The sequence below is a fragment of the Diabrotica undecimpunctata genome, chromosome 3 (assembly GCF_040954645.1).
Source record: "Diabrotica undecimpunctata isolate CICGRU chromosome 3, icDiaUnde3, whole genome shotgun sequence".
Lineage (NCBI taxonomy): Eukaryota > Metazoa > Arthropoda > Insecta > Coleoptera > Chrysomelidae > Diabrotica > Diabrotica undecimpunctata.
In genome coordinates this window covers 124,863,550-124,889,591 of record NC_092805.1, presented here as the reverse complement: position 1 = coordinate 124,889,591, position 26,042 = coordinate 124,863,550, and the positions used below count along the sequence as shown (strand labels likewise).

Below are 26,042 nucleotides of genomic sequence, written 5' to 3'. Positions count from 1 at the left end.
ATAAAATTACGAAAAATGGGCCACTGTAAAGAGGCATAACAATAGTGAGAAAGACACTACAGAACTGTTTTTTAATTGCTACAAAATGTCACAAAACTAAACTAACAAACGAAACAAAAGAGGTATCCACTTTCCACAAAAGTTTTGAAAAACTAATTAGGTGATCTGAATATTTTAATAAAGACGTCCAAATATAGCTTTTAAGATATTAAGCAATTAAAAATAATTCTGAAGCAATAAAGATAATGTATAATTCCAATCTATCCACTTAAAGATAATTAAGAATACTGTTAGAATTAAATAAATACTAGTTGGCAAAAACCAACAGATATGATAAAAAAATGTAAGAAGCAAAATAAATGTGATTGATTCATGAAAGATTATTGTAGCAGAATAATTAAAAGAAAATAAATAGAAGGAAAATATGTACCCATTTAAAAACTAAAAAAACTATTAAGCTTGATTAAAAATAGCAATCTAAGAAAACAAGATAGTTTCGTCAATTAAAAATTACATTATGCAAACAGGTTCTTATCTAAATTACAAAACGCCAAATACATCACTTATTTTAAATATTTTAATTTATATGGAATTAATTCACACTTAATTGCAATAAAAATTACATTTTACATTTGTTTTGATGTTTTTTGAAGTTTTACAACAGTAAAAATGAATCAATTAAATTTACCATAAAAAAGTAAAACGACAACTTACTACCTTTTCTAGATGTGTTAATCACACAGAAAGATACAGGATTTGCAACCAAAGTCTACAAAAAACCAACATCAACAGATGTTTCAATTATTACTCAAACCACAACATGAATATCATAAAGGGCATAATTAAATCATTATATAAGTAATAGAGCCCAAAACACCTTGCTTAATGAAAATGCATTTAAGAAAGAGAAAACCTACTTACAGGGGTTATTAACAAAAAGTGATTATCCATTGTCATTTATTAACAAGGAATATAATAAGAAAGGAAATACCATAACAGCAAAAGTCATACAGAAATACTTACCACAAGGGATTTGAAGATGACAACATTACCATATGTAAAAAGCTTATGAGAAAAAATTGGACATGACCAATACAGTGAGATCTATTCTTTTCACAACTGAACCAGACAACACACGGGTGAGATCAAAGACCTGCATCTATAAAATACCTCGTAAATGTAACAATTTTTCTGTGGGAGAAACCTCAAGATCACGAACTGTTAGGATAAAAGAGCACGAACCATACGTTAAAAACAGAAATTTTGACAGATTTCAGATTCTAAAACATACCTAGGACAATCTACACAAAGTACAGTAAAAATATACATCAATAGTCATCATAAAGAACAATAAACTGTAAAAAAATTAAAAATCAGCCCTTGTCATAAAGAAAAATGTGCAGCAAAACATCCGCAGAAAGTAGCATATTCTGGTTACCAATATTAAACAAGAAGTCAGCAACAAGAATATACCAATAGTAGCAGATTAATAGAATGTCAGAGATACATCATCTATAATTAACTATATAAACACAACCGCAACTTCAAAATTTCAACTCAAAATATGACAATTTGCCTACACGATTGAGGACAAAAGTCACCTATTAAATTGACTGAAACAAAGCGCCAATTAATCAAGAAGTGCAGTTAGAAATACCTCCTTGTCTTATAATATTTTTTTTGAAAACTATTTCCGGATTTTGGATCTAAACATCAAAACCATAATAACTATAAAATGTACTTTTCATTACAACCAATTGAGGAATAATCCTATATAAATAAAATATCCTATATAATAAAACTTTAACTCAAACATGCCACTAGAAAGGTTAAGTCCGTTTATTGACTTTACGTTACTTTAACCTTTAATTCTGGCTTATTCCCATTTAGATAGTAATTACTCTAACATGCCACAAGAAAATAGCTTCAGAACAATAATAGAAAACAATTTTATAACCTCATCATTTATTTTTATTTCAAAGAAGATATTTATTACGGGAAATATATTCCCTTTTATCTACTAGTTCCTTTCTAATCACAGCTTCAAAGTATAAGTTAACGGAAAAGCTTCCTCAAACTACGTTCATAAAAATAAGGTACCTAAAGGATCAGTTCTAAGTTCAACTTTATTTATAATAAATGTGATTGATATTTGCAAGAATATTCACAACTCAGTAAAGTACAACTTATATGCTGACGACCTGATTTTATATTGCCGCAGTAAAGATACGTTCACAACTACAAACCTAATCTAAAAATCAGTAAATGAACTAACTTCTTGGTTTATAAGCTTTGGTATTAATTTCTCTGCTCAAAAATCAAAAGAACTCCAATTCAGTTGAAGACCATGAAGAATATTATTAACTCAAATTACATTAAACGGTACTCCGCCCATAGTAGCTAATGAACACAAGATACTAGGTTTAATTTTTGATAGTCGATTAACATGGAATCCACAGATGACAAACGTCAAAACTAATTGCTTAACTAGACTAAATCTATTTAAATCTCTAGCAAAATATCACTGGGAACTGATGAAGATAATATCCTAATTAAGGTATAAATAACTCTTATTCGCACTAGACTGGGTTATGGATGCTTTGTTTACACGTCAGCATTAAATACTTATTTAAGGACCCTTAATATTATTCAGAAAACCGAGTTACGAAAATGTCTCGAAACTTTCACATCTAGTGCCGCCGAAAGTCTTAGCTGTGAGACAGGTGAACTTCGATTCGCAGGCAACAACTTCTTTTGAAATACTTTGCTACAGTTTCTTCGAATTAAAACAATCATATATATATATATATATATATATATATATATATATACATAAGCTAATTTACAAACACTATAATTGTGAGCCTACTAATAAATACCAGACATTAGCTCAAATTTTACTTCCACTTTCACGACGTGTTGATTTTTCAATAAGAGATACTTATATACTGTCATCAACTACTCCTTTTAATAACAACATACCAAAAATTAACCTCTTTCTTAATAATTATCACAAAAATGATACCAACAGCCAAATTCTAAGGCAATCTTTCATAGAGCTGGTAAACTCAAACTCATATGACGAGATTCTCTACATAGTATCATTCACTTCAAATCACTTCAAATAGTATCATTTAGTCCAGGACATTCTGCCTGCCACAATCCACCTCTATCCATACAGGAGAGCTATACGCCATCCTACAAGCATTAAAGGGCTTATGTAACCAAACTAAAACCAAGAACTAGCAATATGTTCAGATTCGATGTCTTTCACCGACTCGATTAAAAATATATATTCCAAACATCCATTAGTTTATGCCATCCGTAAAGCAACAAACTGGCCCACTTCTTTTAAAACAAACATAACATTTTTCTTGATTCCTACACACTTCGACATGTTAGGTTATGATACTGCTGCAAAAGAAGCAATTACAACTAAATTAGATATCAAATCTGTTCAAGTAGCATCAGATCTAAAACCACTTTTCAAGTCGCAAATCAAAAAGTCCTGGCCGGTTCAATGGAAAAATTCAATCTCGAAACTACACAAAAAAAACCTACCATCGAAACATTTTAAACAATCTAATCCTTCGCAGGCTAAGAATTTTTCACACACCTCTGACACATGGAATCTGAAGCTCTGATGGCTTCAAAGAAATTACCTGTTTGTAAAAAGTGTAGTGATTCATTAACGGTTTAACATATTCTTACACAGTGTGTAAGCAATAACAAAAAAAAATACTTTATACAAGGCCTTACAAATGTTATCCCAAACCAATTAGAACTTGTTCAGAATGTACTAGATTTCCTTCGACAAACGAACCTGTATTACAACCATTTTGTGTATTCTTTTATATTACTTTTTTTTCACATATTCCCTTTGTTGTAAATTATATCTAATGTAATGTAAAATGTGTAGTAATAAAATTGACCCAGTGTCAATAACCTTGTAGTTGAGACACAATAAACTAAATAAAAAAAAAAGATATATAATATATTATATTAAAAGAAATCTAATATATTATAGGCCATAATAATTATGTATTGCCTCTAACTAAACGGTATTTAAATGTTTCTTTAAACAAGAATAATAATCTCAATAAAAGATACATAGGTTACAAAAAAATTGACTATTCTTAAAAAACCGTGAGATCATTGATTAATATTTCAACATCAATTCTTAACATAATAACTTACGTAATTCCTGGTTATGGCGGAATAATCAATTGCAGTGGTGTTTATAACAACATTCCCTAAACAGTATTTTCCCTTGACGCGGTCTCTTTGGGATACTATCTCGGTACATTGCTTGAAATTTCCCATCTCTCCAAAATTATATGACAATAAACCTACGGGCATTTTGGATGTAGCGTCCAACACTGGAAAAGAGATTTTTTAGTTTAATTTTTAGTTTATTATTTCTTAATTATATTTAAGGATTTTGGTTCAAACTTTTATTGCTTATTAGTATTTGGCTAAGTTTTGAATTGTTAATTAATTTTATTAAATATTTAAAAGTTAAGTTTTAATTTTTACAAAAGTTTAATTTTTATACAATAAACAAAGAAAAAACATAAAAAGGTATAGAGGGCAAAATAAAAACATAACAACCCTAACTATAGATCAAAGAAAAAACAAAGACCTATCTGAGATTAAAACCATTTCCAACTAGTTACGGAAAGGATGTCAAAATCCACGAAAAAATACTTCAGCAGTTTACTAAACGAAGCATTTTACAGAAACTTGTAGAAATAATGAAGACATTTACGTAATTGATACCCCAAAACAATAAACGGAAAAATTACTCAATCTTAAAAAATAAATAAAGACAAAACAATTCAAGAAAATGAAATTCATAGAAAAGTGTAAATAGAGTTTTGAAAGATATGAACAAGTTGGCTTTTAGGTTTGCTGGATAGAGCTAATGAAGTGACACAAGAGCCAGACGAATGGAGAAGCCGTAATTTTGTTACATGTGTGCGAAAAAAGGAGATGTGTAGCAATTCTCAAACTATAGAGACATAAAACTATTTAGAAACTATTTAATTAAAATAAAGGATTTAGTAATTGATAGAAACTCTATTTTGTGGTGGACAATAAATGAAAAAAAAGTTCTCGGTGTGTATATGAAGCCTGTATAAGATAATAATAAAATAAAAACCAACGTTTTGTGGTAAGTAGGATTGCATTTGAGCGTAAGTAGGGGGCCTTAGTCACTAGTTATTCTCAATAATGATATTGTTCCGATGCTATTTTCTTGTGGCATTTTAAAGTAATTACTTTTTAAATGGAAATATGCTACAATAATTAAAGATTAAAGTAAGTTTATTGACGTTTCGAAGTAGAATTTGAAACTTCAATAAAGTTACTTTAACCTTTAATTGTTTAATAATTCTTAATGTGCTGATGATGTGGTGTTAGTAAGAAATATTAAAAGTAATTAAACTAAAATCTTGGATGTTCTGAACAAAGACTTTTATAGATGTATAGGTCAAGCAGATGTATGTATAGGTCATAGCTAAGTATGTAAAATCAAAACCTAGAAAAACAAAGAATAAAAGTAAATCATCATTATCATCTGGGCTACGACTAGATACTAGAACCTCGACATTTTCAAGTATATTTCGCCATTGTTCACATTGATCACAGAAGGTTGTTATGTAATCATACTAGTTTTAAAACTGTACTCATCCTAGTTTTAAAAGCTAAGGTAAAAAATTATAAAAACACTCCAGAATTTCTCACTACCAGAAGCGTCCGATAAGGAGAGGCAATATCACCAAATCTCTTAACTGCAACTCTAGAAAATATATTCAGCAAAATAAACTGGCAGACTAAAGGAAGATCCATTAATGGAGAATACCTCAGCTATCTATGATTTGCAGACGACATCGATCTGATTGCTAATAATCCTGCAAAACTACAAGAACTTATAAGCGACCTAAATGCAGCTAGCAATTAAGTTGGCCTAAAAATGAACTTGATAAAAACAAAAACCATGTACGAGTTAGTGGATGTCCAAGATGTAATAATAAACAACACTACACTTGAGACAGTAGACGAGTATGTACACCTGGGACATTTAATACATAAATCTGTCTCCCTACTTTCAGAAATCAACAGAATCATAAAACTGGCTTGAGCATCTTTTGGTAGAAATGCAGTTATACTCAAATCGAAGATGCCAATCCACCAGAAGAAAAAAGCATTTGATCAGTGTGTACGTATACCAATCATGATATACGGCTGCTAAACTTGGACACTAAAGAAAGAGATAATATCTAAACTCAAAGTCACTTAAAGGTCAATAAAGCGATGTATGCTAAGTATAAAAAAGAGAGATCGAAACAGAATAGAATAGATCGGACAGAAAACCAAGGTTAGTGGTATTTGATAGAATTAAATCTCTAAAATGGCAGTTAGCGGGACATTTAGCGAGAATAACTGACGATAAGTGGTCCACTAGAATAACACCGTGGTATCCAAGAGGTGCCAAGAGACCAAGAAGACCAATTTAAGATGGCACTATGACATAAGAAAACAAGCCGGTACAACATGGTACAGAAGAGAAAATTTTAGAGAATCATGGGCAGAAATGAAGAATGACTATGTAAGGGAGGCCGCACCATAATCGGTTGAATATGCTGAGAATGATGATGATGATGATGATGATATGATGCAATACCGGTGCTAAGGTTTTCGTTACGAACAGACAGAATAAGCAAATTATATGTATTGATACTGTCTTATTTTTAAGAACAGTAATTTTAAAAACAATAAAGTATATTTACTTACACTCTATAATAGACTTTTGTTGACAATTGAGTAGAAGTAAAACGGTACAATACAAATTAATAAGCTGTAGTGTCTGCTACTCCTGATGATATTTGATTATTAAATGCATAAAACCCTTATTTTTATTTTACAGTCAAAACATTCCAAACCCTATCTCCAAAAAATCATAAGTTTTTTGATTATTTTAAATATTAATTATTTATTTAATTTTATATAGAAATACTAAAGTCCGTGTCAGACGGTCAAATATTTGATCAAACTAGTTTTAGCAAACTGACGTAATGACGTCATAATTACAGTTTGTTCAAATTTTAAAAATCTACCTGTCACACGATCATTCAAATTTGATCAAATTGACGTATGTCAAGGAAAGTAATTGTCTTTTTTGCTTATTTTATTAATTAGGTACTTGGGCTTTATTTACGATTCTAATTTTTCTTATACACAAAGAAAATAAATAGGGTGAAAGGATTTTTATAATAATATGGATGTTTGACATTATATAAACAGCTTCTTTCTCGGTATAAATCAATTATGTAGAAACTTGTTCCTGGCTGCAAGATATTTTAAATTTTTATTTTTATTTTATAACAAAATAGGAAGACAAATAAACCACACACTGTCAACCAAAGAAAAAAAGAAAATTAATTTAAATACGTTATGTCTAACAGCTGATTGTCATTTGACTTTAGATATTTTTCGACCAATCAAAATTAAAGTTTGATCAAACTGACCTTGAAAATAGAAGATCCTCTACTTTTAAAGGATTTAAGGTTCGGTCAAACTAGTTTGATCAAATATTTGACCGTCTGACACGGACTTAATACTTTTATTGCAAAATTTTGTCCGTTGGTCAGCCATTTTTTATTACCGAGTGGTAAAGTTTTTTGTAAACAAATATGTTGGGTTATGTTGGTAATATAAATAACAATATAGTGTTATAAATATCAATTAAAGCATTTAAAGACAATAGATATTATTTTATAAATTTTTTAAAGCCTGTATTTCTTTATTAAATAAAAAATATTTATTTAATAAATATTTTTTGTTAAAAAACCAGTGACATATGAAGTATAATATATATTATTAAAATTAGTAGTAGTTTTTGTGGATAGATGGCGCTGGGGTTTTCATTACGGAAAGACAGACAGAATAAGCAAATTAAAATATTGATTTGATTTTTTTTAATGAAAAATTATAATATAAATAAGTAATCGTGTGGGCAAAATAAATATGTTTTATTAATTGCATATCTGTCTTATTTGTAAAATTCTCGAAACGTAATGTTTTGAAAACTATATACAGGGTGAAATTTTTTCTATGAATAAAACTAACAAATTCTTTAAAACTGGACTTAAGTTTTTTAGTTTGAATAAATCAATTGATTATGTGGTGGTAGTAATGTAACGTTTGAATAAAACAGGAGATTCATCGAACTTACGAGTCAAGAGTTATAACGAATAAAAATTTCAGTCTAAATTCAAAACTTGACCCGTATATCATTAAATGTTATATTACGCTGTAGGAGTGTGTGTAGTCCCTGATGGATCATACTGTATATGGATCCTGATATTTAAAACTACTTAAAGAGTTATTAATCACGTAAAATTTACTAATAGACAATTATAAAGATGACACTTAAGGTGACCTTAATTTTAAACAAAATGTTACAAAATGCTTAATTAGGTAAAAATCTTAAATACTCGGTACTTGTATTCTTAAGAAATTACTAGATTACAAAAAATACTTTTTCCACAAAGATAAAAAAATATAAATTTTTCCTTTAAAATATTACTGTTACTGAGAGTAATTTTGATATATTTGAATACACCTCACGTGTGGCATTATAGTGGAGGGTTTCAAACGATAGGAAATTATTGGAGCCACTGAGCAGATATACACAATATTTCTTATTTCTGTTTTCTGTCTCTCGAGTAGTATAAATACCTACACTATAGTCGATAACATGAATTAATTAATAATAATCGAATGGAATATATTTTAAAATTTTTAAATAACGTAAAGTATTACCTTGTTAAAAAAAACACAACTTTACTGGAAACCAATTACTGAATACAAAATCTACTAAATCCTATTCTATATATTTTGTAAAAGGATCAGCTGACAAATTGGTAACTTGTAAGTAAATAAAAGTGAACTAACTTAATATCTATATCAAGGAAAGAAGATATACTAACTGACATAGAAATCCAAACATCAATATCATTATCAGTAGTCATTTTGAGTCCATGCTGAACATAGATTTTCCGTAAAAAGACACGTTGAATCTAGATGCTCTATGCGCTTGATGTCACCAGACCATCTTATTAATTAACGTTCTTGATTACAATAAACATCGTGTCTAGTTCTCTATTCGGAAATTTTCTGGGACCATCTTTCATCTCTGACTTCGGCAACACGGTCTGCTAAGTCTCATTTTAGCTTTGTAATGCTTTTAACATTTTTCTCCTAACTATTTAATTTAAAACTATATATCCAAGTGGTATATTTAACATTAGCCTCCCCATTTGTCTCTGTGCTACTTGTATTTTACTTATTACTTTTCTGGTAAGGGTCAGTGATTCTGCCGCATACGTTAGAACCGGAAGCACACACTGATCAAAGACCTTCCTTTCCAAGCACATGGAAATATATGATGTAAAGACTGCCCTCGTTTTCTCCTTATGCTTTTGTTTACTTTTATTATTTATTTGTTTCTTTTTAATTTAGAGGCACAAATACTTATAGGTATAGAGTTTGTGTGTCACAAATCCAAACCATATGTATAAATTATATTTTATAAATATTTTTTTTACTTCAGGTATTGTAAACAACTTTCAAAAAAACCAAGAACCGCATACTAAACTTAAAAGTTAAAATTTTTAGTGGTTAGCAAATTTAAAAAAATTAATGAGTAAAAAAACGAAAACCTAAACTGATACGGCTGAAACTCTAATAATTTATTGTTTTTGACAAGATCAGCCAGTATATCAAATTTATTAAAATAAAATAATTTAGAATGCGTGTTCAAATTTTAGTTGTATATGTCACTCTGTATAAATGTGAATGTTTCTACAACAGGGTAGGTCAATAATATAAGTTGCATGATATGGGTATTAAACTAAGATGAAAAAGTAACCAAATAGGACGAGCATATACAGGAACTGTAAATGTACAAAAAAAAACAACGGATTTGCTTGAGTATCATTAGAGAAATGCAAAGCAGTTGGATCATATTATTATTTTTGAAGAATAAGAACGAAGTATGTTAAATATAATTACACAAAAAAATGAACGCTAGGTGAATAAAAGAAGCAGGCAAACCCGAAAGGGACGTTCAACAATGCACAGATACTATCACGTAATAAATATTATTAATGTGACAGTTACCAATATTAATAGAGTTATTATTACTTTACGCTTGCCTTGTTGATTACCAAAAGCCATTCAAAAACGATTCAAATCCTAAAAAATAGATCTCGATAAACGGGACATAATTATTATCCGTAATATATATTAGAATCATAATTACTATGACTGCAAATGACGACACCAACTATGCCAGCATAAAACAAGAGATACGTCAGGGATGTCTCCTGTCTCCCGTTATTTTTAACGTCGATGTGGAACATATTTTAAGGGATCTCTGAAGGAACTCACAGAGGTACCAGAATTATTGAAACTGTCAATAATAACCTAGGATACGCAGATAATACTGTAGTAATAGCTGAATTGGAAGAACTTGTACAGATACTAATAAACGTACTGTCGGAATCGAATTGGAACTGAAGATAAATTCCACAAAAATCAAAACTTTATTTTTTGATCGGGAACGTACATAGAAAACAGCTATCGATTATACTAATGTCAATACAATCATCTATAAAGAGAGATAAACACTTAGCTAGACGATTCAAAAGAGATTCAGAGACGGATTAAAATCGCCAGAACCGGTTTTGTTAAAACAACATGAAAAAATGTCTGTGCTAGTCAAAATGGGCTATCCAGCTAAGATTTAGGACACTAAAGTGCTACGTTTGGTTCTCACTGCTGTATGGATATGAAACATCGACGATGAAGAAAAAAGATTTCAAAAAACTGCAAGCATTTGAAAGGTGATTTTAGAGAGATATGCTAAGAATCACCTGGACCAGTAAACTGACCAACAGCTATGTAGTTCGAAAAATTATCTTCAGCCCATTTTACAACATTAAAATGTGAAAACCGGGAATTATCCATGTCTCTATCCATGCGTAAACACAACTACTTCGATATTAGAACAGACAGATTGACAAATGAGGCGTCGAATGAAAGCGCATAATCCAAGATTGGTATTAAAGGTGAGAAATTTAACCTCGGACTTCCGGTTCCAGAGTTGCAACCGCAAGTAGTGTTTTAAAGTCGCCGAATATTACAAGCGATATAGTATTCGACGCGCCTTAGCAAGACGGGAACAAATATATGTACTTCTAGTTCATGCATGTGTGTCCGTCCAACTGTCTGTCTGTAAACACAATTCCCTTGTTATTAGAATAGATAGAATGACAAAAATGAGGTGTCGAATGAAACCAAAAGATGGTATGAAAGATGAGAAATTTGACCCCGGACTAGAAGTATGGTTTTAAAATCGTCAAAATAGTATAAGCAATATATCATTCGACGCGCCTCAGCAAGATAACAATATATATATATATATATATATATATATATATATATATATATATATATATATATATATATATATATATATATATACATATATATATATATATATATATATATATATATATATATATATATATATATATATTAATATATATATACATATATATATATATATATATATATATATATATATATATATATATATATTTCCGGTTTTTATAGCACTACTGGTTAAAAAATATATAACCGAAAGTGCCACATTATTGTCGCAGAAATAGTGCATGTGATATATCAATTAACTATGAGTATTGAAAAGTCTAGTTTGAATATCTAGTTATAGTATTTTTCATATAAATATGCGTGCACGTCACAATTTATATAAAGTGACGTCACTTATATTTAAAATTTCCAAAACGTCAACGTTAGAGTTCAAATTTTCCTAACCCAGCTAATAACACGAAACCCATACGGAACTGCTCGAACTTTCATAGCCGTCAACATGGTATAATAATCAGAAAAATGTAATTATCATTATTTTGGGAATTTTAGAATTATATTGATTAAATAACCAAAAACATTTGTTATTATTAATAACATAAATTTTATGAAATAACTCTTTAAGTATAATATTCCAGAAAATAATAATTTTAATTAAATATATTAGACAACTACTGTACGCAACTGATATGGGAATACTTCAAATTTTTTGACAGTTCAGCGTGTGGTAAAAGTGTTGCCGCTTTTTTAGAGTAAGAATTTTGTTTATGTTTTGATTTCTTACACAATTTGATCATAATATATATATATATATATATATATATATATATATATATATATTAATAAATTGTATTTATAAATACATATTAAATTTAGATTAATAGCGTTAAAAACTAATTATCTGATTATTGTGATTGTGCTATGCCAAAACAACTAAATAGTCTGTAGAAAGCTGATGAGCTTTCATATAAGATAGATTATTTTGAACAAGAAATAATGGCGGAACGTTTTTATTATTATTGCTCTAAAAGTGGTTAGTTTAAAATTTAGAATATATGATTTTGTATTAAAATGTTTTCTTATGTATTTTAGTGTGTTGCAGTAATCTTAAAACTAAGTGTTTATTTTTGTTGTTGTTGTTGTTTACTATTTTACTGTTAATATAGTAGTTTGACAAATAGTTGACATTTTAAAAATTTCTCACTTACTAACTATTCTGATGTTTTGGCAACGCTGTGGGGTTCTGACGTCGTAAATCTTGAATGACGTACACGCATTTTTATATGAAAAATACTATACATGAAGAGTTCAAATATCGACTTCCGGTTTTACTTACGATTACGTTGGGTAAAATCTTAGGACTTATTAAGCCAAATTGCTTGTTAGATGAGAAAAAGGACCAACCTCGGTCATATATCATGCGTCACACTAAATACGAATAAATAGTTAAAACTAATCTTGGAGGGAAATTTAGCTGGATGAAATTGTGATTGAGAAATATAAGAGCTTAGATGAACACCAATAAAAACAATGTAATACACACAGCCCAGGGAAAAACTAAATTTGCCGTAATGGTCGCCAACCTCAACAGAGATGGCACATAGGAGGAGGATTAGAGGTCGGTAAAATAAAAGAAAAATCGAATACTTAGAAATTAGTTTTCTTTAATGAAAATTTAAACTAAAACAACACTGATATGAATTTAACCAATATCCTACCAGATCATAATACTACGACAACAAGATAAAGTCACTTCGGGAACAACTTTAACCGGCACGCGCCTGACGTCAGCACACGACAAAATTGTATGGAGAGTTATGAGAAAGCATAGAGTTTTATACAATATCGTGTTATTAGATAACTGAAATTGTCGTTCGTCTGTTAAAATGTTTATTTTATACTTTGGTGAATTATAATTGTACCAGTAAAATATTACATTATATGTATTGTACTAAAAACCTCATAATTTTTTCACTGCAAAAATTTAAAAGATATCTAGACATGCAGAAAAACAAAGCACTTTAAATAAATCGCGTCAAATAAAAAAATCGTTTAAGAAATAATGAAAAAACTCAAATTTCAAAATATTATTAAAATTAAAAAAAAAAAATTACACATTGATATATATTATTTTATTTTACTTTATTTTCAATAAAGATTTTTGATGCCAACTTTAATAGTGCCCCCATTGATTTGGGGAAAAATGTTTTGTAGTTCATGACAATTTGTATGTAATGTTTCTGAAGTATTGAAACGCCAATAAACTTATTTTAACCTTCAATTGTTCTTAAAAAAATATATAATTCATACAAAGACTAAATCTAACAAAAATATTGTGTATATATATATATATATATATATATATATATATATATATATATATATCTATATATATATATATATATATATATATATATATATATATATATATATATATATATATATATATATATATATATATATATATATATAAAATAAAGTTTTATTTTGAGGTTGCAGTCATTAATAGGGCAGGAAAGTAAAACTCTTTGTTCTTTAATCAAGCTTTCGCAAAATTTATTTGCTTCTTCAGGATATGCTAAAATATGGTAACAGTAAATACAACGAAATTAGAACTAAATAGCATTGTATAAAACTAGTAAAAAAAAAACTTACAACATGAGGTTAATCCATTAAATTTTCAAATTTGCAAAACATTAAAACTTAACTTATTTTAAAAATTATACAGTTATGTAAGTACAATATTCCAATTTAATTTAATTTTGTAAAAATTCATTTTGACATTGATTGTTTGATTTATGTCAGAAAGACACTCGTTTCTGTTTATTATATTTTTTGTTGTTGATAACTAGCTCTTGATTGTTATTATGGTTACGTACAAAGTGGCGCCAAATACGAATATTTAAATTTTTTGAAATTCTAATATTTATAGTCAGAAAATCTAATATTGGAAAATTATAGTATTAATTTTCGTAAGACAGAATGTAATTATAGATATTGCTTAGTTTATCAATATCAGTTTTTTTATTAACGCATTGATATTTATTTATGCATACCATTTCTAAGAATTCTCTTTTATTTAATTGGTTTTTGCGTCTTAATATATTAGTTTCATTGAAATTAAATGAATGATTTTTATTAATTGCATGATCTATTAATGCACACGTATTTTTATTATTTCTAAGGTCACTTTTATGTGATGTTAGTCTGCCTATTAGATTTCTAGATGTGTGTCCGATGTATGACTTATCACAATTTTCGCATGGTATTATATAAACTACATTCGAGCTTTCCATAATGCTAATAGGTGATTTAGTTTTTGTATACAATGATGCTAATGTTTTAACATTTTTAGTTGCAATTTTAATATCAGAATAGTTAGCAAAGACTTTAGTTTGTTTGGGTGTTAATGTTGGTATGTAAGGTAGTGATGTGAAAGTAAATTGAGATTGCACGATTTGTTGATTTGGTTCTCTTGTTTGATTTCTGTCAATATTTATTATTAGGATTATTAAATAAAAATTTGTTAATTATTTTAATTGGGTACGAATTCTCTAATAAAATGTCTTTAAGTTCTAATAACCCTTTGTTGATGTTATTGATGTGTGATAATTTGACTATTCTGTTTTTTAAAGCCAATATCAAATTTATTTTCATATGAGGTGGATGTTGTGAATGATAATTAATAAATCTGTTACTAAATATAGGTTTTCTGTACCATTCAGTGCTTAATACATTTTGTGCATTACGTTTGATTTTTATGTCAAGATATGGGATGCTATTTTCTATCTCTTTTTCACATGTAAATTGTAAATGTTGTACTTACATAACTGTATAATTTTTAAAATAAGTTAAGTTTTAATGTTTTGCAAATTTGAAAATTTAATGGATTAACCTCATGTTGTAAGTTTTTTTTTACTAGTTTTATACAATGCTATTTAGTTCTAATTTCGTTGTATTTACTGTTATCATATTTTAGCATATCCTGAAGAAGCAAATAAATTTTGCGAAAGCTTGATTAAAGAACAAAGAGTTTTACTTTCCTGCCCTATTAATGACTGCAACCTCAAAATAAAACTTTATTTTACATAACGTGTCAGTCAATAATACCTAACTACTTTATATATATATATATATATATATATATATATATATATATATATATATATATATATATATATATATATATATATATATCCTACTCTTCAAAATTAACGCACCACCTAAAATGGATCATGATTTTAAAACTATATTTCTTCCGAACCGTTAATTGGATTTCCATGATTTATTTTTCACATTATAGGTATATTTCTAGTTAATGACTATATTAATGTTTTTTAAGAAATGTCAACGTTTTACTTATATACAGGGTGTAAAAATAAAGTTGTGTTTTTTTCATCTAATTTTGCAACACCCGGTGGAATGTATTAGAAACAAACGCTACATGTTATGAATATTTTAAGATCGCTTCATTCTTTCTTCACATTTTGGTAAAAAAATCATTACGATACGTTTATTATCAAAAACGAAAAGTATGTTCAAAGCATTGCGTGATTTTTTACTCTCCAAAATTAACGCTCGACCTCAACTCTACCATAATTTTTAAGCTATTTTTCTTGTGTATCCTTAATTATATTTCAATAAATTTTTTTGCTTATTGCAGACCTATTTCTAAGTAATTACGGTATTATTGTTTTCTGGGAGGTGTCAACATTTTACCTAGATACGGGGTGTAAAAATAAATTTGATTTTTCATCTTATTTTGCAACACCCTGTGGAATCTTAATCTTAATACTTTAAAAAAGTTTCATTTTTTTTTCAACATTTTCGTAAAAAAATCATCGATATCTTTATTATCAAAAAATAAAAGTACGTTCAAAGTGTAACGTGACTTTATAAAAATTCAACATTCAATTTCAAGAAATCTGAGCCAAGATGAATGTGTTCAGGCAATTACTTTAGTTGATGTAGGCTTAAGTTATCGTGAAATAGGCTTGAGGTTAGGGGTATTTCATATTACAATATCAGGAGTTATTAAACGTTTTCGAGAAACAAACGACCATACGAAACGACGTGGATAAGGAAGAGAAAAACTTACAACACCACAAGATCAATTTATCAGGCTTCGTGCTATAAGAGAACGTTTTCTCACAATGAGACATTCTTAAATACAAGTGACAAATGTTCATAATATTCAAATTAGTAGAAACATTATATAAAGGCATCTCGCTAAACAAGATCTGCAAATAAGGATACCAGTCAGAGCTTTAAACGTAAATCATTGTAGAAGTAGATTACAATTTGCCAGAGAGCACCTTGACTGAAATGTTGATGACTGGAAGTACGTGTTGTTCACTGATGAATCGTGGTATTGCTTATATAGCTCAGTGTGAGAGTTAATCGACGGCCAAGAGAACGCTATGCACAGTGTAATATACGACCTATCACTTTATTCAATGGTGGATCTGTAATGGTTTGGGGAGGAATATCTCTTACAGCGCAAACGGACCTTGTTGCTTTACGAAGAGATTTCTTAACAGGTGAAAGGTATATTAGACATTTTGTCTAACCATGTAGTTCCATTTGCTCCTTACATAGGAAATAATTTTCTTTTAATGAGAATTTGTGTCTACTGTCTCTCTTGACGACATAGAAGTTATTGTGAGAGAAGTTTGGGATGCAATTGATCAAGACCAAATACGCTGCTTGATTTTAAGTATGTCTCGCCGCTGTGAAGAAGTAATTTGATTTAGAGGTGGAAATACTCGTTATTAAGTGTTTTTGGGAAAGGGCAATTGTTAAAGAGTATTTTGGTTATATTTTCTTAGGCTTTATTTGTATTAAATGTCAATAAAGTTTATGTAAGTAATATTTTCTTTGCTTTAAATGTTGATAAAAACTTGTTAAATTTAAAAATATGTATAATCTTTGATAATAGAGATATCGAAATAATTTTTTCACGAAAATCTTATGAAAGAACAAATTTTATCTCAAAATAATAATAAGATGTAGCGTTTATTTCTAATAAATTCCACAGGGTGTTGCAAAAAACGATGAAAAAACACAACTTTATTTTTACACCCCGTATACGGGTCAAATGTTGATATTTTTCAGAAAACATTAATACATTGATTTACTAGGAATAGACCTATAATATGAAAAAACATCATCAAAATCTAATCATTTGTTCAGAAGAAAAATAGCTTCAAACTTTTGGTACATTTAAGGTGGTGCGTTAATTTTGGGCATTAGTGTATATATATATATATATATATATATATATATATATATATATATATATATATACACTATATATATATATATATATATATATATATATATATATATATATATATATATATATATAAATAAATAAAAGTTCATTGACGTTTCAATCCAATGTTATCCAATAAAACATGAGCCATTGTGAGCCAAAAATAGCTTTATTGTTAAATTATGCCTCTAACGATTTCTTGGGATATAAGTCCAAGAAACAAATTTAAAAAAAAAAGGGGTGAACTGCTTGTAATATACGATTCTTGTAAGCAAAATATAGATAAAATTACGATGAACAGATGAGTTAATATGAATGGCCTGATAATTGGAAAATCAAAGTACAAGAAGAAAATAAAACGGCTTAGGGATATTCAAAGCTTTTTAAGGTCTACAATACAAAAATTTAATTCAATAGGTATATTAGTATATTTATATGTATTTATCGTACATTATTTCATATGTAGTATAAAACGGTGATAAAAACTCTTATTAAAAGAGTATTTTAATTTAAATTTTGATTAAAACAGTAGCCTATGTATTCCTTTAATTTTAAACTGCATATATTTACTAAACTAAAAACGTTTTTTATTATATTAAAACTATTGTTGAAATGCTATAGTAAAAAGGTTGTTTTTAAAAGTACTTGTCAAGCATAAATGAAATTGTGGAAATAAATTATGAAATAATTATGAAATGTGCAAATAAAAACTAATAGATTTAGAAGCCTACTATTTACATTACAAAATAAAAATGGCAATAAAAATATTTATTGGTAAATTGTGTGTTATATAATTTTGTCCTGTTTTGTTATACTTACTTTTGAGCGCCCACAAATCCTCTTCACTTCCTATACTATTCAGTCGGTAAGCAAAAAGCTTTAAGCTCTCTAGACATTTTGGACTTATTTCATCGGTGTCTACCAACGCATCTACAATTTTGACTGCATTGGATTTTTGAACAGCAATTGACCCTGTTAACACAGCACAAATCGCGATAAGTATACTACCGATTTTCATGGTTGTAGTTTTGGAAATATGGTGAGTGGATCAGTGATTCTTCATTCAAGGTTCTTAAGTGGGTTTGTGATTTTAAATAAGCGGGAGTGATACTTTATATACTAAAGTTGTTCACTGCACTTGTGAGATAATGTATCAACTTTGGTACGTCATGCATACTCACGGCGTGGTGACCTTTAAGGTAGATTGTTTACTCAAGTTGAAGGTTTTTTCTATGAAAACCTTGATGGGGTTCGTTGAGTTCGGTTATTGACATTTCGATGCAATAGAAGTGCAAATCAGAGTCATTTAAAAAAATAGATAATTTTAATTAAAGTAGTTTCAAGTGTTTGTGCATTGGGTTATTGACTTCATATTTGATACCTAAAATTAACTATTTTAATAAATTTTAAATTCCACAAGGAAAATAAAATTTCTGTAATAAGCTGTATACCATCAAGTACAGAAGTTTATTCAAAATCCTTTATAAAAGGTATATAATTTAACCCTCAACTGGTTTGGTGATTTAATTATCTTTTTAAGGTATGCTGGGTTAATGGTGACCCACGAATAAAAAACTTACACGATTTTAAATACGCTAGATACGTGATTTTTTAAATTAGATTATTTTATTTATTAAACCTTCAGAAAACATATAAAACAAGATATAAATGAAAACAAAATGTGTACCCTAATTGGTGTAACCTAAAATAATTACTATGAATTATTCATAAACATTGTATTTCTTGTATGGATATACGAAAACTAACTAAATAATAATTGAAATATTTAAAAAAACTTAAATATAATTAGGTACTCCTATGTCCAACTTATTTTTTTTTTTTCATCCTGTAAAAAAAGTAATAAACCATTAGGAATTTTTGTCAAAAAGTCTAGGGTATTTTGTATCTTGAAATTACTTGAAAACTTAATCCGCCGCATACTGCAAACATTTCAGGACATCAATGCTATGCTATGGGGATACTAGATGATGAATAGATGAAAAGATACTCCTAGTTTTACCTTGCTTTTTTTAAGCAATAATTTATGGTCACAATTTGATTTTTTGTCTATAAATTTTTTCCCTTATATTTTAAATAAACAATATTTATGTCATTTTTTTATGTCAAGAATATCTTTATTTTCCCGTTTTTTTAATTAAAATTGATAAATAATTTACAGAGATATTTGCAAAAAAGCAGTTTTTTGCACTAATTTATAAATTTCATTAATTTTTGAAAATCTAAACTTTATATTGAAACTTATAGCTATAAAATTTATCTAATTTTTCGAAACAAAGGTACTTTCGAAAGATCGACATAGGAAAGTGGAGAGGATATCTGTTTCAGCTCCGTTTTTTTTTTTCGGCATCGGAACTTCAAATTGCAACACGCTTCCTTTGCAGCTGCAAGTCTCTTTTTTTATTCTGGGGTAGCTCGTCGAAATATGAATAACTACATAGTTTTCACTGGCCGGAAAATATGGGAAAACTCGGAAAAATTGAGTCCATTTGAAATTCACCCTAAATACTTACTTTTTTTTAATTTGCTCGAATAGTCTGTCGCAGTATTAATAATGATGACATAATTTTCACCCCCCATAAATCTCGGAAAATCCCGGAAAATCAACATATGTTTTTTCATTTTATATAAATGATATAATAATACTTATATATTTTATAAATTAAATTTCAGGTAATTTTTTACACATTATATTATTATATTCCTTATATTAATTATAATTGTTTGTATTTTTATAATTAACAATATTGATTTTTATTCTATTTTTCTTACAAATATGATATACAATATTAATCTAGTCTACCTTACCGCTTTGATAAAATCGATTTTTTCATCACTTGCCTTATTAAATTTTGCAATGTTTATTGAACTTTACTTTTTTTATTTTCTTTACATACATTGGTTTAAAAGTTAAAATTTGGTTCATTTATTCGACTTCACTGTCAGGTCTCAACCTTTTTGTTGCAGGTTGTTTGTCTTCACTTATTAAGTCAGTCTTTCCATACATTAACATATTAATGGGCGATCTTAATGCCAAGGTGGGTCAAGGTAAGGTAGAAGAACAAGTAGGAAAATATGGGCTTGAAAACAGAAATGATAGAGGAGATCGATTGATTCAATTTTGCCAAAGTAAAGACTTCGTAATAACAAATACCTTTTTCAAATTACCTCCTCGACGGTTATATACATGGACATCTCCACAACATACACACAAGGAGGTATCATAATGCTGTTAAATGTACTAAGACGTACCCAGAAGCTGATATAGGCTCAGATCATAACCCGGTAGTTACTGTAATAGAGGCGAGACCAAAAAAGATTGGAAGACCACACAGAAAGACACTAAATTTAAATATACTTGGAAACAAAAATATACGATAAGAAACAGGAGAAGAAATAAATGAAAACCTCCGTTCAGTGCAGCAACAAATTAACGATACAAACAACGTTAACCAAAAATTAAAGTACATAAATACAGCTATACAAATTACAGGAAAGAAACATCTTACAAAAATAACAACAAAGAATAAGGGGTGGATGACACAAGATATACTAGACTTGATGGAAATCTTATTGTAGATCTAGAGAATAAAATAAAAAGATGGACAGAATACCTGAATGAATTATTTGAAGACGATAGAAACGACTTAACTCAGATAATCAATGCAACTGGGCCAGACATATTGAAAGAAGAAGTAGAATACGCAATAAGAAACGCTAAAAATGGAAAAGCAAATGGACCTAATGAAATTCCTACATAACTGTTGAAGCTTTTGAATAATAAATCCGTAACCATAATATTAAATTTTGCAGCGAGGAGCTAAAACAGTTTCCCCTCCACTTTCCTATGTCGATCTTTTGAAAGTAACCTGGTTTCGAAAGGTTTTAAGTTTCGAGAAATTGAATGAATTTTATAGCTATAAAGTCAATATAAAGTTTAGATTTTCATTCAAAATTTGTGCAAATTATACTTCTTAATGTTTATAAACAATGGTGATATAATTAACAAAAAAATTATCGTTAACTTCCTTCCTATTATTCATAGAAGGTTTATTTTTTTTGTTAAATGAGAGTTTTTTTACCAGCTATCTAATCGTTGTACGTACAAGTCTGTAGCTTGAAAAATATAGAAGTTATTACAATTGTTTATAAGTAAAAAACATACCCCTTTTTCAAACGTTTATTTTGTAAATAATTTCGATGAAAACTCAATATTCATTTAACTTCTGAGATAGTATAAGTCTTAAAGAATCCTGCGAAATTTGTTAAATGTGTCTAGCATCATTCATAGGGCAAGCTCAATGGTTTAAATAATTAGTCCCAGGGATAAACAAATTGAATAACTTTTAAACTATTTGACCGATCGGGGGGAAATTTCGCACACATTTAAAGGACGGTAATTCCTCAATGTTAAAATGTATTAATACCATTTTATTTTGTTAATAAAAAAATTAATTAAATTTATAAATTAGTGCAAAAAAACTGCTTTTTTGCAAATATCTCCGTAAATTAGTTATCATTTTAATTGAAAAAACGGGAAAATAAATATATTCTTGATATAAAATAATGGTATAAATATTGCTTATTTAAATTATAAGGGAAAAAACTTATAGATAAAACATCAAATTCTGACCATAAATTATTGTTTAAAAAAAACGCAAGGTAAAAATAGGAGTATCTTTTTATCTATTCGTCATCTAGTAACCTCCACCTATGTCTTAAGAGCTTCAGATATCTGCGAAACATTTTGCCGTGAAATCGATGATTTTTGTATAACCAGACTGGGTTAAATACCCTTAGTACATACTGAGCACATTTTTGGATGTTTGTTGTCGTTAAAACAGATGTGACATCGCCGTCTTTTCTTGTCATGGGGATTATCTTGTCTGTTCTGCAGGTAGTCCAATAAAACGCCTTATTACACCTCGAAGGTTAATTGAAATATTTCTTATTTCAGCCCTCATTCTAAGATAGTCCTTGATAAGTTATCTTCCTAAAGAAACAATAAATTGTCGCCTGTCCATTGTCTTACTAGTATCTACAGCACTGTTATAAATAACGTGATTCTACGTCCACTTCTTCCACTTACATTAGAACAGGCGCACTGTTGGTCCAAGCTGTCAAGTCCTCCTTTTGTTGAATTATAAAAATTTATAATTTCGGTAAGTTATTTTTCATTATTTTCGATTGTAACTGTATGGTGTAGTGAAGACAGCTTGACTCTTTTTATGCACATATGATAGGAGTGTTAAATCGTTTGTAAAGTGGGGCGGTGTTTATTAGACAAAAATTCAGGGGGAATTACTTCTTTGTTTTTTCGCAATGTTCCTGTAAACGTTAGTCCAAATTTTTTTTAATTCATTTTCCAATTCAATTGATAAAAAACAGTTATCAGCCGTGATATTTCGATTACTGTTTACAATAGACTGTACAAGTTGTAAATCGTTAAGTGTGGGAATGGATATTTTTTTCTAATTGGGACAATCATCTTTTCCAGCATATATAAACGCATTCAATAAACAATGTATCTTAGCATCACATATACACATTATTTTTATGCCATATTTATTCGGTTTATTCGGCATATACATTTTATATCGAAATATTCCTCTAAACCCCACCAGCATTTCATCAATAGTCATTAACTGACCACAAGCATAATTTGATTGACAGTTGGCAATCATAAGGTTAAATATTTCTGAAATAGCAGCAAGTTCATCGCCATTCTGGATTCGTTTATTTCTTGTGACACTATTATCAAAGCGCAACGCAGCGCATACGAAACCAAAACGTTTTAGTGTCATAGTGGCGCGAAAAATGTCACGACCTGTTAGATCTGTCGCCCATAACGAACTGACATCTTCAATATTTGATTTAAAAGCACCAGACAGTAAAATGAGATCAATGAAGGCTTTCATTTCAGCTTTTTCTACATGGTTTGTAAATTGACAGTTTAGGGCCCTATCAGCGTAAGATATTGTCAAATCAGTAATTCTTTTACGTAAGAGGTCTGTTGCGGTGGTTCATTATGTAAAACAGTCAAACAAAAATAGTGTCACTAAAGGTATACTGGGCCAAATCTGGCCCGAATTCTTGTGTTTTCGGAAAACAGTCGCCCGCACGCAGAATAGTCAGATATTAACTGAGAGTACCGTACAAAATGGGAGAATTCATAATTGGGCAGTGCCGTGCGCCGTTTGCAATATTGGTTAAATTATAAAACTAAATTTGGTCGGGTCAATATTGACCCGTCATACCAGTTGAGGGTTAAGATACCTTTCGTGTTACATCACACAACGTTTTTGGATTAAAAAGCCAATCACTATTTTATTATCTGGAATAAGTATTTCCACTTAATTTAAAGCAAAGGTAAGGGTAAAATTTTCACCTAGGTTGAAAAAGCAATGTGGTTAAATGGTTACTCGGTGCATATGAGATAAGCCACTAAATACCTAGGTAAAACCCTTTAGATGGTACAAAATTTAATATGTCTTACATTTTATTTAACCATATGTTATTATGTTTAAGTATTTCTCATATAAACGACATGACAACGTAAGACTCTCACTAGAGGTTGCTGCTGACCCTCAGACTATGTCTGAATGGATTCTAGATGTTTATTGTTTATGATTGGGGGTTAAACAAAAAAGCATTTTCCACTAAAAAAAGTACAACAAATTGCTGAAAAAACACCTGTGCGATGGTTTAATAATGAATTAAGGTCTTTCGGATCTAATCTTTCTCTTATTAAACACATTGCATATGCCACTAAGGATCCCGATTGGTACAAAGTATATAAACAACAAAAAGTTAAATATAATTGGCAATTAAAAATTGCTAAACAGTTAGCATACTTTTTATTACTAATTCTAATAATAAACCTAGAGACTGCTATAAAATAGTAAATTTCGAAAGAAACTACACACGATCCAGTTCGGTACAAACTGATCTACCTCCAGACGAAATGGATAAAATTGTTAGTACCATTGCAGAGAATATAATTACATCTCTTCCGACTATTAACGTTGATGTCCTCGTCAATTATAGAAATTATCTTTCTGTGAACAAGTCCTTTTTTTTGTCCCGTTCTGGAAGAAGAGGTCTCTGAAATAATAAAGTCTCTAATTCTAATTGTAGGGACTTTCACAAAATTAATAGCAAAATTTTAAAAGAAACTTACCAAACAGTTTTAACGCCTTTCATTCATTTTTTTAATTTAATTCTAGCAACTGGAGTATTTCCAGAAGTACTAAAATACTCAAAACTAGTACCAATCTACAAAAAAGGTGATCCCTCAAAAACTGACAATTGCAGACCCATAAGCATTGCTTCTACTTTTGGCAAAGTGATTTACCACAATATGGATTTACCACAATATGGATTTAGAAGTGCTCGTTCTACTACCAACGCGGTATTTAATGTTATGAACGAGGTGATTGAGGGGCTTGAACGCGGCAATCGCATAGCAATTTCTCTTTGCGACTTGTCGAAGGCTTTTGATTGCGTTTCACACGACATTTTGCTTCACAAATTAAATTACTATGGAATCAGAGGTATCCCTCTTAAGCTTATAACTTCTTATCTATGTGGCAGACACCAGGCGGTAGTATCTAAAGGTCATCTCTCCGATTTTCTATCCGTAAAGCATAGAGTCCCACAAGGTTCGGTCTTAGGACCTCTTTTGTTTATTATTTATGTCAACGATCTGTCTAAATTCGTATCTCCGTACAAAACCATACAATTCGCAGATGATACGATATACTTTATATCAGGAAAAATAATGATGATTTTAAAATGTCTCATGAGGAAGTTTCTACTAAATCTAGCTCATGGTTTGCGGCAAACAAACTAAAACTTAATTCTAATAAAACGCAAAATTTGGTTATATTTGCAAGTTACTTACACAATGATCTAGTTAACAAAGAGACTGTTAAACTATTGGGAATAACCATAGATAATCGACTCAACTGGTTGGCTCATATTTCACAACTTAAGAAATATAGCTATAAGTTCATTATTTGTTATTTGCCAACTAGCAAGGGTTGTCAACTTTGAAACATTAAAAATGACATATTTTTCTTTATTCCTCTATCACCTAAACTATGGTGTAATTATATAGGGCAATTCAACAATTGCACTTCAAATTTTTAGAATGCAAAAGAAAGCTGTCAGGATTTTAGCAGGGGTTAGTTATCTACAACACTGCCGACGTTTCTTTATCAAATTCAAAATTATGCCGCTACCTACTCTGTTGATATTCCATGTTCTAACTGAAATTCACAGAAAACGTGCC

At 29.2% G+C, this 26,042-nt stretch overlaps 1 protein-coding gene and 1 long non-coding RNA gene across 3 annotated transcripts in view; one reads left to right on the top strand and one right to left on the bottom strand.

The window, feature by feature from the left end:
- Positions 1-18,834, bottom strand: part of LOC140437363 (nose resistant to fluoxetine protein 6-like) — an 82,185-nt gene extending 63,351 nt beyond the window's left edge. Inside the window, exons 1-2 of one of the 2 annotated variants that reach the window (XM_072526851.1) lie at positions 18,551-18,834; positions 4,198-4,379 (exon numbers count right to left, since the gene is read on the bottom strand). In XM_072526851.1, the coding sequence (XP_072382952.1) occupies positions 4,198-4,379; positions 18,551-18,749 (381 nt within the window). In that variant the 5' untranslated portion in view covers positions 18,750-18,834. The remainder of the gene's footprint in view (positions 1-4,197; positions 4,380-18,550) is intronic. The other variant, XM_072526850.1, reaches the window with a different exon arrangement.
- The window catches only part of LOC140437364 (uncharacterized), a 53,871-nt gene that overhangs the window by 10,935 nt on the left and 16,894 nt on the right, over positions 1-26,042 (top strand). The gene's annotated exons all lie outside the window — the stretch shown is intronic.